The sequence below is a fragment of the Sinocyclocheilus grahami genome, unplaced genomic scaffold, assembly GCF_001515645.1.
Source record: "Sinocyclocheilus grahami isolate Dianchi unplaced genomic scaffold, SAMN03320097.WGS_v1.1 scaffold560.1, whole genome shotgun sequence".
NCBI lineage: Eukaryota > Metazoa > Chordata > Actinopteri > Cypriniformes > Cyprinidae > Sinocyclocheilus > Sinocyclocheilus grahami.
The window spans coordinates 470382-484483 of NW_015505739.1; the positions used below are offsets into that span (position 1 = coordinate 470382).

General features: G+C 36.3%; 1 protein-coding gene and 1 pseudogene across 1 annotated transcript in view; both read left to right on the forward strand.

Moving 5' to 3' along the window:
• polr3d (polymerase (RNA) III (DNA directed) polypeptide D) overlaps positions 1-6191 on the forward strand; it is a 7637-nt gene extending 1446 nt beyond the window's left edge. The window contains exons 2-9 of the mRNA XM_016239299.1: positions 677-837; positions 931-974; positions 1115-1269; positions 2295-2416; positions 3035-3209; positions 4414-4664; positions 4758-4910; positions 5957-6191. Coding sequence (XP_016094785.1) covers positions 682-837; positions 931-974; positions 1115-1269; positions 2295-2416; positions 3035-3209; positions 4414-4664; positions 4758-4910; positions 5957-6073 — 1173 coding nt within the window. The 5' untranslated portion in view covers positions 677-681 and the 3' untranslated portion in view covers positions 6074-6191. The remainder of the gene's footprint in view (positions 1-676; positions 838-930; positions 975-1114; positions 1270-2294; positions 2417-3034; positions 3210-4413; positions 4665-4757; positions 4911-5956) is intronic.
• Positions 6192-6852: 661 nt separating this feature from the next.
• On the forward strand, positions 6853-12312 carry LOC107556208 (gamma-glutamyl hydrolase-like; annotated as a pseudogene).
• The last annotated feature ends 1790 nt before the right edge of the window (positions 12313-14102 follow it).

Consider the following 14102-nt stretch of genomic DNA (forward strand, 5'->3'; position numbering starts at 1 on the left):
TGTGTGTGTGTATGTGTATATATGTGTGTGTATGTGTATATATGTGTGTGTGTGTATATATATATATGTGTGTGTATGTGTATATATATGTGTGTGTATGTGTATATATATATATGTGGTGTGTGTGTATATGTGTGTGTGTGTGTGTGTATATATGTGTGTGTATGTGTATATATATATATATGTGGTGTGTGTGTATATGTGTGTGTGTGTGTGTATATATGTGTGTGTATGTGTATATGTGTGTGTGTATGTGTATATATATATATGTATATGTGTGTGTGTGTGTATGAAGAGTTCAGAGAAGCTTCTAAGTGCCGTTTGAAATTTTCTTCTAAAATGAAAGTTTTTCTCAGGCTCCTACATGTAGGTTCAGTAATTTCACTTTAATGGCACTGACTAGGTTATTTTCATTGCTGTTAAAGTGAAATAACTGAACATAAACATAGGAGCCTGAGAAAAATGCTCATTTTAGAAGGACATTTTAAACGGCACTATAGCATTCTAGGTTTTGGACTGGGACAGAGCAATGGCATTCAAGCATTTGGTAACAAACTGATTCCAGTTTCTCATAAAAAGCATTCGTTTATAGATGTTTTGCATATGCTTTTCTCAAAGCACATGGAGTTTACATGTCAAATTGACATTTGCAGTAATATCTTTCTTCTTTTGTCAGTGAGGATGGAGAGCTCTGGTGACCCCAGTGGTCCTCCACGGACGCCGCATGTAGGGGGAGCCAGAGGGCTGCCGATGGGTCGCCGGCTGCCTGCTTCAATCTCTCCGGGACGCCTCCCCACAATGCGCTCCAGAGACCTCACGTTAGGAGGAGTCAAAAAGGTCACCATACATAGCTGAACATTACAGTCACACAAGACATTTCAGAAGCATTATGCTGCAATTCATAGTGTCGTCTTTTCGTTTGTCCTGCAGAAAACCTTCACGCCCAATATTATTGGTCGAAAATCAAAAGAGGAGTAAGTGACACTCTTTTGTCCATTTACCATCAGTATATCAATTCATCAATATATCGTCAATAATTCATTGCTGACATAATGAATGTATTGACATTTCTTACAAGTGAGGATGGTGTTATTTTTGTTTTACTTGACTGCAGATTAAAGGCTGATGAAAGAACGAGACGGGATAAGAAGGATGTTGATCGAGGTCGGCAGCGGGACGGCCGGGGGAGGGGCCGAGGTCGCCCGGAGGTCATCCAGTCACATTCTATCTTTGAGCAGGGTCCTGCAGAGATGACGGCCAAGAGGAAAGGTAAAGGAGGTCATCAGGGGAGGATTTGAGAAATCGTTTGGTACTGAGTACCAAGTACTGAGATTCGAGCCAGAGTATGTTATTAGTAAATGGCATTAAAGCAGTAATGCTTGTTTTGTGCCTAACAGCACCTCTTAAATGTAGTGAAATCACAGTAACACACACCTTTGAGAGGCTTTTTGCTATTATGCTGGAGCAGCAACAGAAATATGACCCAATGATTAATAATAATTGTGTTTAGGCCTACTGCTACAGCTAAGTTCAAGTTCACGTTTATTTATAAAGCACATTTAAAAACAACTAGCGTTGTACCAAATTTATAAACATAATTAAACATATTAAATATTCTCAGGCAACACCATAGGCTAAAGAGAATAAATGAGTCTTCAATCTAGATTTAAAAGTGTCCAACGTGGGAGAGGATCTCAATTTGTCTCGGCTGCTAGGCTATCGCATGTGAGGATCCGGCAGGTGGCGGATAGTTTATAGCCTTTTCTCACAGCAGCTGGAATAATTAAATGCATCAATTTGATTGTGTATTGTAATCCATAAAGGTTTATGTGTTTATGAAACACATGTGAATAAATAAAATTATAATATAATGCATAATTAGCTTTTTTGGTTAAAAGAATTTCTTAACATGAAATTCAAGTGGTATGACAATTAGAGATTAAACTGTACAGAAATTGAAATCTACTCGCTTATACACACTATACTCATAGTCACGCAATGCTGATGTTGTTAACATTAATAATTTGAGAATAAAGTATTACAATGATAATAATTTGCATGGTTTGATGTGATATGAGCTAACCGATCTTTAGATTTAATCACCATTGGTAGCGCAATTTATTGTAATGCTTTTTTCCTCAGTTGGTCAGAACAAACGTGGCAGACGTGCAGCTTTAAATATAACTTAAAATTACATTTCATTTAATTACAATTTAACATGAAATATAATTAGCATTTTCTGTTGTGACATATATTTTGTATCAGTGCTCTCTTAATGCGTTTTATTTGATTAGGTGCATATGATGATACCAGAGAAACAGCAAACAGTGGCCCTTCACCCATCATCAACATCAAAAAGGAGAGAGAGACCGAAGAGGAGACCAAAGAAATCCTGCGCAAACTTGAGAAGGACAATGTATGTTTAAAAAAAATGAAGCTTATTAACTTCTAATTAACTTAACTCAAACATGTGCAGAACCCTTACCTGGTTGTATTACGCCCCAAAATAAAAATAAATTACAAAAAGGAAATAAGTCTTACTTAAGGTCCATTTACACCTTTTCCATTGAGACATAATTTGTATAATAATTAATCATATTTTTAAATGTAATTCTCATTACTGCATTGAAAAAGTTTGATTCACATTACTTTAATACAATAAAAACAAAGATTTATTATTTAAATTGTAAAATATTATACATCATTGTAGTATTTCTTGTACTACTTTTCCATGGGTGATTTAAATTAAAATAGTAATTAATCATTAGAATCACCACTGAAAAGAATGGGAAGATAAATCGAAAGACAAATGTCCAGATGCTTTACACTGATGGCCATTATGTGGAAAAATGTGATAGTCATGATGCAAAAACATAATGGTATCTTGCAAAATATAAATTTTTTTTTTTTTTCCCAACTTTTTTGCATTTTGATTTTGGAGTGAAATATGTCCTTGACCATGTTTTTATGATTTTTATGCTTGCTTAACTGAGAAAAATAAGCCACCCTCAAGCCTTTGGTTCTGTGTGTGTAGTTTCTGGATGACCCTCACCTGAGAGGAGAAAGAGCAGGCTGTCCTGTGCAGCTGCCGCTGGCTGTGTCGGGATGGGTCTTCAAAGAGGAGTTTAGCGAGGAGACTCTCAAATCAGAAAAGACCTCCTCAGATCCTGAACCGATGAGCACAGACAGCGCTGGAGCTGAAGTGAAGAGTAGGAGAAACTTCATTAAACATTCAGAGGCGCAAACATATTAAAGTGTGGTCACTTTTCAAGTTGCTCTGTGAAATTTCTAGGGCTGTCCCAGACTAAAGATTTTTCTGGTCGACTAGTAGTCGTTCATTTAAAGCATTAGTCGGCTAATCGCGTGTTTATTAATATACCATTTGAATCATAATACCGAGCCTTTAATTGCCTTCATCGCCTAATAAGCACTCAAGCACATGCATAAAGTTTTCCACAGCGCACCGGCAGAAGTAATGATTATGAATGTGTCGGGGAAAAACAGTAAGGATGGCTGCATTAACATTTTAATAATTCATTGATAAACTAGTGCTTTGTTGTTGAGATTAACTCTGCGACACCGGCTCGTCATCTCCGCAGTAGTGGACGCACGCCTGTATGCATGTTACGGATTACATAATCTGAGAATATTTGTCTTCCATTTGAATTGGTTCATTTGAATGTAGACATTTCACTCTCTATAGATATATTTTTAAGGCAACGATATACACTGAGTTTCGCGCTCAAGTTCACAGAGACCGAGACGGCAGAAAGTGCATCCTGTTTGCTTTCATTATTTTACAAAACCGCATTTTGTTGTTATTGTGAGTGCACACAAATAAACGTAGAGCCTTTACAGATTCGAAAGATGTAGCCTGTTACTCTTATCTGTATGAGCAGAAATGGAGTATTTTAAGAGCAAGTGAGTGCACCGGCGCCTCCATCTGTCCTGCAGTGAGCGCTACTGTTCAGCTTCACACTCCACACAGACACAATAGCGCACATTTCTCTAGGTCAACATTAGATTGAGCAGCCATGTAAAGTTGCTAATACTTACATATTTCAGATGATGGGCCATATTTGAGGTCGATGAATGATAGTTGAGCATTTGGATTTCCTGCACGATGTACTGTATTACAGTATTACCATAGACCAGCCGTTAACGATCTTTCGGTCACGGACTGTGCAACTTCGCCTGTGGATTTTTTTTTTTCTGCGACTAATAAAACTACTATTAGGGGGCAGCCCTAGAAATTTCACTGGCCAAACATACTCAATTTCCCGGTGTTCAAGTTGGTAATATAAAAAATTGCCAAAAATGTGCTAATGTGAACACGCATTTAGACACAAAGAAGATATTTAGTGAGCTTTCATTACACAGAATTGAGGATAATTTAACCCTGTCTTCCTTCAGTCAAGCAGGAGCCTTTGGATATTCCTGAACTGAAGAAGGCGGAGCCTATGTTCAGGCCGCCACCCTTGCCCAAACCTGATTTGCTGCCTGATTTACTGGAGGTGTGGAATCACTGCAAAGAGGAGGAGCTTCTCTTCATGCAGCTTCCTGACTGTCTGCCTGGCCAGCCGCCCACCAGTGACGTCCGGCCCATCAAAACAGAGGTGCAGTCAAGCGACGGACAGGCCATGATGCAGAAGACCGAGACTCAGGTTGGCACTGGCTAGGTTTAGATCACAGATTCATCTTAGTTTTCACATATACTCATGCATTTTTTTGTTCTCTCGTGTGTGTTTGTTTGTCAGGATGAATCTCAAGATGAGAACACCTGTTGTCTTAAAGATCTACAGGAGGGTTTGGTGGGAAAGATGCTCGTGAGGAAGTCAGGCAAAGTTCAGCTTATACTGGGTAACATCACCCTGGATGTGGCCCTGGGAACCTCCTGCGCCTTCCTGCAGGTCAGTTACGCTCATCAATGCAGTATGTCACCCTCAGACCATCCAAGATGTAGATGAGTTTGTTTGTTTATGGGAACAGATTTGGAGAAATTTAACATCAGAGCACTTGTTGACCAATGGATCCTCTGCAGTGAATGGGTGCCGTCAGAACGAGAGTCCAGACAGCTGATAAAAACATCACAGTAATCCACAATACTCCAGTCCATCCATCGAAAAGATGCGTGTTTATAAGAAACAAATTCATCAACACATTTTTAAACGTCAAACTGTTTCTTCCAGCTAAAATACGAGTCCTCTATGCATTATACTGCTTTCTCCAATGAAAAAGTCATCTTGTCTGAATCAGGAGAGAAATATGCACCGATCAAATGCCAATTATAAGTGAACGCATTCCAAAACAGTTCTAGAAGTTGGTGGATTTTGGTGTGAGAGGACAACTGGGGATAGATTTTTCACTGGAGGAAGAGTTATTATGGACTCGTATTTTGTCCAGAAGCAACTTTTTAAAGTTAAAACACCTAAATGGATTTGTTTTTTGTGAAGCATTTTGCTTCACAAGATGTTAATTGATAGACTGGAGTGGAGTGGATTACTGTGATGTTTTTATCAGCTGTTTGGACTCTCATTCTGACGGCACCCATTCACTGCAGAGGATCCGTTGGTGAGCAAGTGATATAATGATACATTTCTCCAAATTTGTTTCCATTAACAAACAAATTCATATGCCATAGGCCCGAGGATGAGTAAATTGTCAGCAAATTTTCATTTTTGGTAAACTATCCCTTTAACCTGTTGGTGGAGAATCATCCACTGCTGAGATAAAGATGTTATAACAACATTTGAAGATCCAAAGGCTAAATAATGTAATGAAATTGGTGACAAATGCTTTATTAGCACACAACCAAGCAGTACTCATCATGGGACTTTGGGTTTGAATCTTTACATGCAATTTATACACTATTTAGCTTCTTAATGTATGCCTTATTACTTGCTCTTAGGTTTGTATAACATTGTCTTTTTCTGTTATTCTTTCTGTGTTTTTGTAGGAATTGGTCTCAGTTAATACAGAGGGCAGGAGGGGAGACATGTCTGTGCTGGGACACATTAAACACAAGTTGGTTTGTTCACCTGACTTCCAGGCTCTTCTGGAAAACAGAGCTTGAGGAGCAGCTGCTAGATTCGCCAATAATTCACTTCAATGCTGTAAATCAATTTGTGAGGATGTGTTCCCATGTACTGTCACAGATGGAGAACTCGGAGCGAATGAATGAAATTTATTTATACCGTATGCTCAAGGAAATTTATTTGAAGAATTTATGTGATGTCTTTTCAAGATGAGACACTATTACACATGTAAATATTGTGGGTTACAATAACAAATTTATTGTAAAAAAAAATCTGAGTTTGAGTTAAACATTAAGTTACCTTTCGAAGCACCTTTATTTTTAAGACTGTATGAAAGTTTGTTTGTGGAAAAACCAAAGTCTCGAAGAAGTGCAATTTCCAGCCTCCTAACAAAGTCAACGAAATTCAGTCTGAGGTTCACTTGTGGTTGGACTATAAACTTATATGAAGCCTAGTCAAGATTGCTGATGTCCCTATATTTCATGTTGCACTTCATGATAAACACTGGCTGTGAGAACGTTTGGGAAAATACAAGTTCCTAAAAGCTTCAGGGACTTCTGGTCTCGTGTGTGGAGAATGCGGCTGCAGTTTTCGCCAACTCTCCCAACAACTCAGTATTTTCCCAAACAAACTGGCATGAGCGGTATTCGCTACTGCTGTAAACCTGTTTTCCTTCCTCCTCAAAGTACAAACCCCGCCCATCTAACGACTTCCCTCATAACTTTCAGTTCAGATACTATATGAAACATGTACAGTATAAGTGAAGAAGCACTCAGTGTCAGCTAGTCTTCTGTGGACCGGTGTGTGTGTGGACAGAATGGGCTTCAGTCCGCTCCTGTACGCGGGCGTTGTAGTTTTGTGCAGCACCGCTCCATTTAAACTCCCGCAGAGAAACGAGCCTCACGACAGACCGATCATCGGTAAACCTACTTTAACTTGAACTATGAACATGATAAGAATAATTATCATGTTCATAAATAATAACAACAAACCCACGCTATAAGTGTGTGACTAACCTTTAAAGCATAACTTTGTCTATAGGGATTCTGACGCAAGAGGTTGACAATGAGTCAATGAAAAAGTTTGGAAAGACATACATCCCTTCATCATATGTGAAGTACATTGAGTCTGGGGGCGCTAGAGTTGTGCCAAAATTCAGTCTGAGGTTCACTTGTGGTTGGACTATAAACTTATATGAAAGTTGGGGGGGGTTGTTATCGCTGCTCTTATCCATGCTCTCATCCATGCTAGGCTGCATGGATGTGCAGGGAGTTCTTGCCCAGAACAGAACCATACCGCCAATCCAAACTGTATGCTAATTGACAATCATCTTTGACGATAGTGGTCCTGACAGAAGTACACTCTTCTACAGAAATAATGTAGGCTATTTTACCAGAATATACTTAACGTGTGAACTTAATGTAATGTTTTAGGGCACTTCATGTTACTTATAGTCTTATATTTTACATTTATATTAGGCTAAATACAGTTAATACAGTGCTTGTTGACCCACTTAAGTAGGACTTATGGATATTATGTCATAATACTTCTTTTTTTTTCTTTAAAATTAATGTACAAAGTTTTATTTCCAAAGTCAATCCAGTGATTTACAAACATGAATATGCCAATTAGTGTGACTGAGTCATTCATTTGGCCCAAAAGTTCGTGCTATCTGGGAACTGATTCGGAAGAGTCATATTAATAATAACAACAACCATACATTTAAGAGAATCACACAAGGTAGAAAATAATTAATCAGCAAATCCATATTCAAGATGTGTTATTTCAACAATCATACTAATGAACACATTCTATGTTACAGGCTAAACCAGAGTTTGGCAGAGCATGAACAAATCTTCAGGTCAATAAATGGGTACGTTCCCCATCTTTCTTTCAAAACTCTGTTATGTGGTGTTGACGTCACGCCCAGATTTCCAGGATGACCTTATACCTGATGTATTCATACACGATCATTATCTTTTCATTATTTAAGCTGTTAGATACATGTTGTTGGCCATGATGTAATGTACTGTCAGCATTGGAGATGATTGCAGTAACCTAGATTTGATCTGTTCTGCCAGTTTATAGGCTGATAATAGACATATTTTTCTGTGCAAACCTGATTTTACACCCTGCATACAGGAATAACGCCTAAACATCATGTTTGAATGAAACTTACAGAAACAAAAGCTGTGATTCACATTAATACAATAATATTTCCACATACAAAGATCATTTCTGTCTCTCAATCGGTGGCGCTGTGGATCTGGAGACATCTGACTTCGCTCACACCGCTGGATTTACTTCAGACTGGCCCTGAAGGTAAGGGAATTACAGTGAATTTAAGATGCTCCTCGTGTCTCCTGAATAATTAATTGTTAATAAAATGATGTTTTTTTATCATCAACATTGTTTATGGGAACAGTTAGACTTTATCATGTGCCATTACTGTAACTATTTTAGGAACTAAACTGCAAGACGTTACCAATAGTCTTATCAAGAGTTGCTTTTGTGCTGTCTCAGGCGAATGATGAGGGTGATCTGGGGAACATGCCTGGGATTTCAGCTGCTCACGGTGCTGGTGGCTGGAGAAAACCTGCTGAGTAAGACAACTTCACCTCAGGTACTTAGTCTAAATAGATGCTATAGCCAATGTACGTAGTCAAGATCAGTAATTCACTTTTTTTTATTTTTGCAGATGATACACTCTGAAAAAAAGTTTTCTTTTTATTGGGATCAATGGTTCCATGAAGAAACTTTAACATCCATGGAATCTTTACAATCCATAAAAGGCTCTTTTATAGTGGAAAAAATGTTTATTGTTAAAGGTACACTGTAAAAAAAAATCTGTAGTTTTTACAAAATAATTTTGGCAGCTGTGGTTGCCAGAATAATTTTGTAAAAAATACAGAAAAACTGTAAACACATTTACGGCCCAACACTAAACTAAAGTATAAAACTGTAATTTACAAACAAGAAAATTTGAATGTAAACCAGTAAATTCAACCATGCACACTGCTATTAAAATCTGTTTTGTACCTTTAACATACTGACAACCACCATAATAATGCAGGTGGTAAAAGAGAAAGCCACATGAATAATCAAAGCTCATCACAAGTAGCTTCGCCACAAGCAGAAGTATATACTAATATATAGAAGGTGCACAGAGTCATTCATGCAAACACTAAACACCATCATGGTAACACACATGATACTTAAATAATGCATTCAACCTTAATTAAACAACAGAAGATGTAACAAAGCCCAAATATACATAACTAATAACAAAAACTATTAAAAAAACATGATTATTTAAACAAAATACTTTCAAATGTGGAGTGTCATGCAGGGAATTCTGGGAATATCAGTTTACAGTTTTTGACTGTAAATTATACATTGATTTGTTATTTTTACTTCTAAAAACTGTCAAATTAACAGCATTTTACTGTAGAATTACATGAAATGTCTAGTTAGATATTTTACAGTTTTTCCCTGTGTATATAGTACGGGAACTTACTGTTAACCTATGAGCATTTTTTTTCTGTAGCGTTTTTACACAATTTTACAGTTAAAATTACACTTATTTTTTACAGTGTAGATTATTAAAATGTTATACTACGGGGCCCTTGAATGCTTGAATCTGATTGGCTGATGAACGTTCTGAGGTGTGCAATGATTTTCATGGAAACGCACGGCGAACGTAGTTCCAGGCAGCTCTCTTGACCGCATTACAGTTCCATATCACTTCGCATAGTTTACTGTAATAATGGAGATTAGCATACAGTACCTATACAGCACACAGGAATTACTGTAATCACACGTGCTCGCACACGCACACTACGGTCTGGCAGTGTGCACAAAAGGTGTTGTCAGCGCTGCCCTGACGATTTTATCAGTTAGCCTATATAGTGTAGCAACTTAAAGGCTACACATGACATTTCTCACTAGCGAGGTAATAACAGCGCTGTTTAGAGACACTGCTGCAGAACACAAGCCTCCATTACCAGCTTTAAAAATTATGTTGTGGAACTAGCAAAAGAGGCGTTGGATGAGATGCGGAGGAAATAATCCTACTCACAATAACATAGCGATTTAAGTACAAAAACCGAACGAATCCCTTTAAATATATCATCTGATCGATGTCTTGAGGTGTGGTAACCGTAGCAGAATAATTGACTCCGGGCCGTTGAATTATTAGAAAAATAATGCACACCCGAGGTGTAACTGTGCATTATTTTTCTAATAATTCAACGGCCCGTCATCAATGATTCCTTACTTCTTCAAACTAAGAAAAATATACATTACCATTCAAAAGTTTGAGGTCAGAAATGTTCTTTTCTTTTCTAATACTGTTATTCAGCAAGGATGTAGGGATAGTAAATGGTTCAACAATATTTCTAATTTGAATAAATGCTGTTCTTTTTAACTTTTTATTCATTGAAGAATCCTGAAAAAGTATCATGGGTCCCAAAAAAATACTAAGCAGCACAAATGTTTTCAAAACTGATGATAAATCATCATATTAGACTGATTTCTGAAGGATCATGTGACACTGCAGACTGCAGTAATGATACTGGAAATTCAGCTTTGCATCACAGAAATAAATGATATTTTAAAGTATATTAAAACAGAAAATCATTATTTCAAATTGTAATAAAATTTCACAGTATTACTGTTTTTTCTGTATTTTTGATCAAAGAAATACAGCCTTGTTGAACTTAAGAGATGTCTTTTAAGAGAATTAAAACATATTACCAACCCCAAACTTTTGAACATATATATATATATATAATGTCTCTAATGTCCATTTGCACATTTGTTTCCATTAACAGAGGCTTCATCCAGTCGTATGTTTACCAACTTCCCATCTGACGTCCGTAAAGCATTGTCCCAGGAACCGCTTACTGGAAATTTCCACCATTATGGAGTGACCAAAGCGGTACATCTTTTATAAACACACAATATTCATTTAAATACTGCTGTGTTCTAGGACTTTATACAGTACGCGCCGCTGTAAAGACACTAAGTCTATCCCTCACAGACTTGTTTTCTTCCGTGTTAAATTCAATATGATGCCTAACCTGATTACGGTCTATAAACTCTTCCTCTTTGTCAGGCATTCATGGGAAATGAGAAATTAAGTGGCTTCTTTTCAGTGCTCTCCACAAACATAACACAAAATGGCCTTGAGTTTGTTTCTACCGTGGAAGGTAACAAAACCAGAGACTTTTCACATTTAAAACAACCCTATACAAGCACCCATACACAGTGTGGATGAAATATTATTGGCAGGAAGCACCCTTTCTACGGGGTACAGTGGCATCCAGCAGTGAACCGCTTTCATATATATATATATATAATGTCTCTAATGTCCATTTGCACATTTGTTTCCATTAACAGAGGCTTCATCCAGTCGTATGTTTACCAACTTCCCATCTGACGTCCGTAAAGCATTGTCCCAGGAACCGCTTACTGGAAATTTCCACCATTATGGAGTGACCAAAGCGGTACATCTTTTATAAACACACAATATTCATTTAAATACTGCTGTGTTCTAGGACTTTATACAGTACGCGCCGCTGTAAAGACACTAAGTCTATCCCTCACAGACTTGTTTTCTTCCGTGTTAAATTCAATATGATGCCTAACCTGATTACGGTCTATAAACTCTTCCTCTTTGTCAGGCATTCATGGGAAATGAGAAATTAAGTGGCTTCTTTTCAGTGCTCTCCACAAACATAACACAAAATGGCCTTGAGTTTGTTTCTACCGTGGAAGGTAACAAAACCAGAGACTTTTCACATTTAAAACAACCCTATACAAGCACCCATACACAGTGTGGATGAAATATTATTGGCCTGCAGGCAGGAAGCACCCTTTCTATGGGGTACAGTGGCATCCAGCAGTGAGCCGCTTTCGGTGGGACCCTCGTTACAACTTTCATCATTCGAGCAATGCTGTGCGAGTGTCATCCTTACTGGCTGAATTCTTTGTAAATGAGGGTAATTACAGTCTCATACTTTACTTATTTATGTGTTTGCTTGTCCCTCATTTGTATGAATTTGGATGAACAAATGCATGTGTGTGTTTGCAGGAAGGAGAAGCTCCCAGCAGCGCGCTCATATACAACTACAACCCTGTGTATATGGCAAATATCTCTGCATATGAACAATCTTATTTCTTCTGAGGGACACAATATAGGAGGACACTGAGAAAGACAAAGAAAGAAAACACCTGTCAAGATATTTCAGACAAATGTACTGTAATAAACCTCATCACGGACCTCATCTCATTTTAGGAATATTGTTTTTAACTGAGAGACTATTTAAATAATACGTGCTTTATTAAATGATTTTGGATTTATTATAACACTCATTCATTATGAAGATGATTACTTATTTCATTCCTTCAAAGAGAACATTGTCTATATGCATGCTTTTAAATGACACATTACTAAAGAGCAAAGGCACGTTATGTGCCAGAAGAGGGCAGTATTGTCATGTTTTTAAAAAAATCAGTTTTTCCCCTCATGTTGTTTTCTAAAATAGTCTAGGATTTTTTTTTACAACAAATATATATATAAACAGATTTATGTATATTTTACAGCATTACAGTAGCCTATATTAATGTACATATACAGTATATTAGTAGTAATAATAATAATATATATAACTGTGTATATATATGCTTAATATATATTATAATATGAAATGTAATAAAGATTTCCCATCTACAAACCAAGTGTTATTCCTGAATAATATTAATTCTTTACTTGATCTTAAGTGTGCACGAAGACCTTTATCACATTTAAAACAACAGATTTACTCAAGGTACTCTACAAATCATGAAATATCAATACAACTATAAAATTTTCATATCTTCAAAGGCTAAAAAAATGCTTTAATAATAATTGAAAAACAAAGAAATGAGCGCTGTGGAAACCAGTCAACCCCCTGTAGACCTTATCTTGGCACCACATTGTATCCACACTGGTTTGAGACATTTTGAAAAACAATTATTACTTCAAAGAAGTTTTACCGAATGACTAAAAATGTCAAGTGGTGTAACCTTCATATACTACTAACCATGTTCACGTGAATAGACACATTTTCAAATGTGCTTTTCGAGGCATTTTTATTTACAACTATCATACATTTTGAGTCATGAATATCTAATAATAATAACAAAAATAATGTGTTTTTTGAACATTAAAGCATGTCAACATATTCTGTTACACCAAATACACAAAATAATGATCTTTAAAATAGCATCATATGACCCCTTTAAGTTTTCTTGGGGTTACTTCATTTGACTTTCATTAAAAGGTCAAAATATATAATATATTTTTTAGCAAACCTAATGACCTTGACATGCAGTGATTGGTCTAAAGGGATCTGTTTTATGGTTTTATTGTCATGTTAGTTGCACCACACTGACTTTGATTTGGCAGACAAAATTAATATTAGTAAATGATGGTTCATATATGATTCATTTGTTATGATAAATACATGAATGATGCCAACAAACAATATAATCAAATAATAACATTGCTAATAATTTAAAAACGTATCATTATTTGAAACTTTTTTTTATCACTGAACAGATGTATTTAAGCATTTTTATAACTGTATTTTAATTAGTGCTGTCAAATGATTAATCGCATCCAAAGTAAAAGTTTTTGTTCACATAATATATGTGTGTGTACTCTGTATATTTATTATGTATATATAAATACACACACATGCATGCATATATTTAAGAATAATATGCTATGTTTATATATTAAATATAATTATATAATATAAATTATATGAATATAAATGTATACATGTAAATATTCTCAAAATATATACTGTATGTGTTTGTATTTATAGATACATAATAAATATACACAGTACACATACATATATTATGTGAACAAAAACTTTTATTTTGGATGCGATTAATCGCGATTAATCGTTTGCAGGACTAATTTTAATGCATTTTTGAATAGCTTAGAAGATACAGACAAAAGTGTCTTATTATTGACCCATACGCAATATCTATTTTCATATGATACAAAGGTTC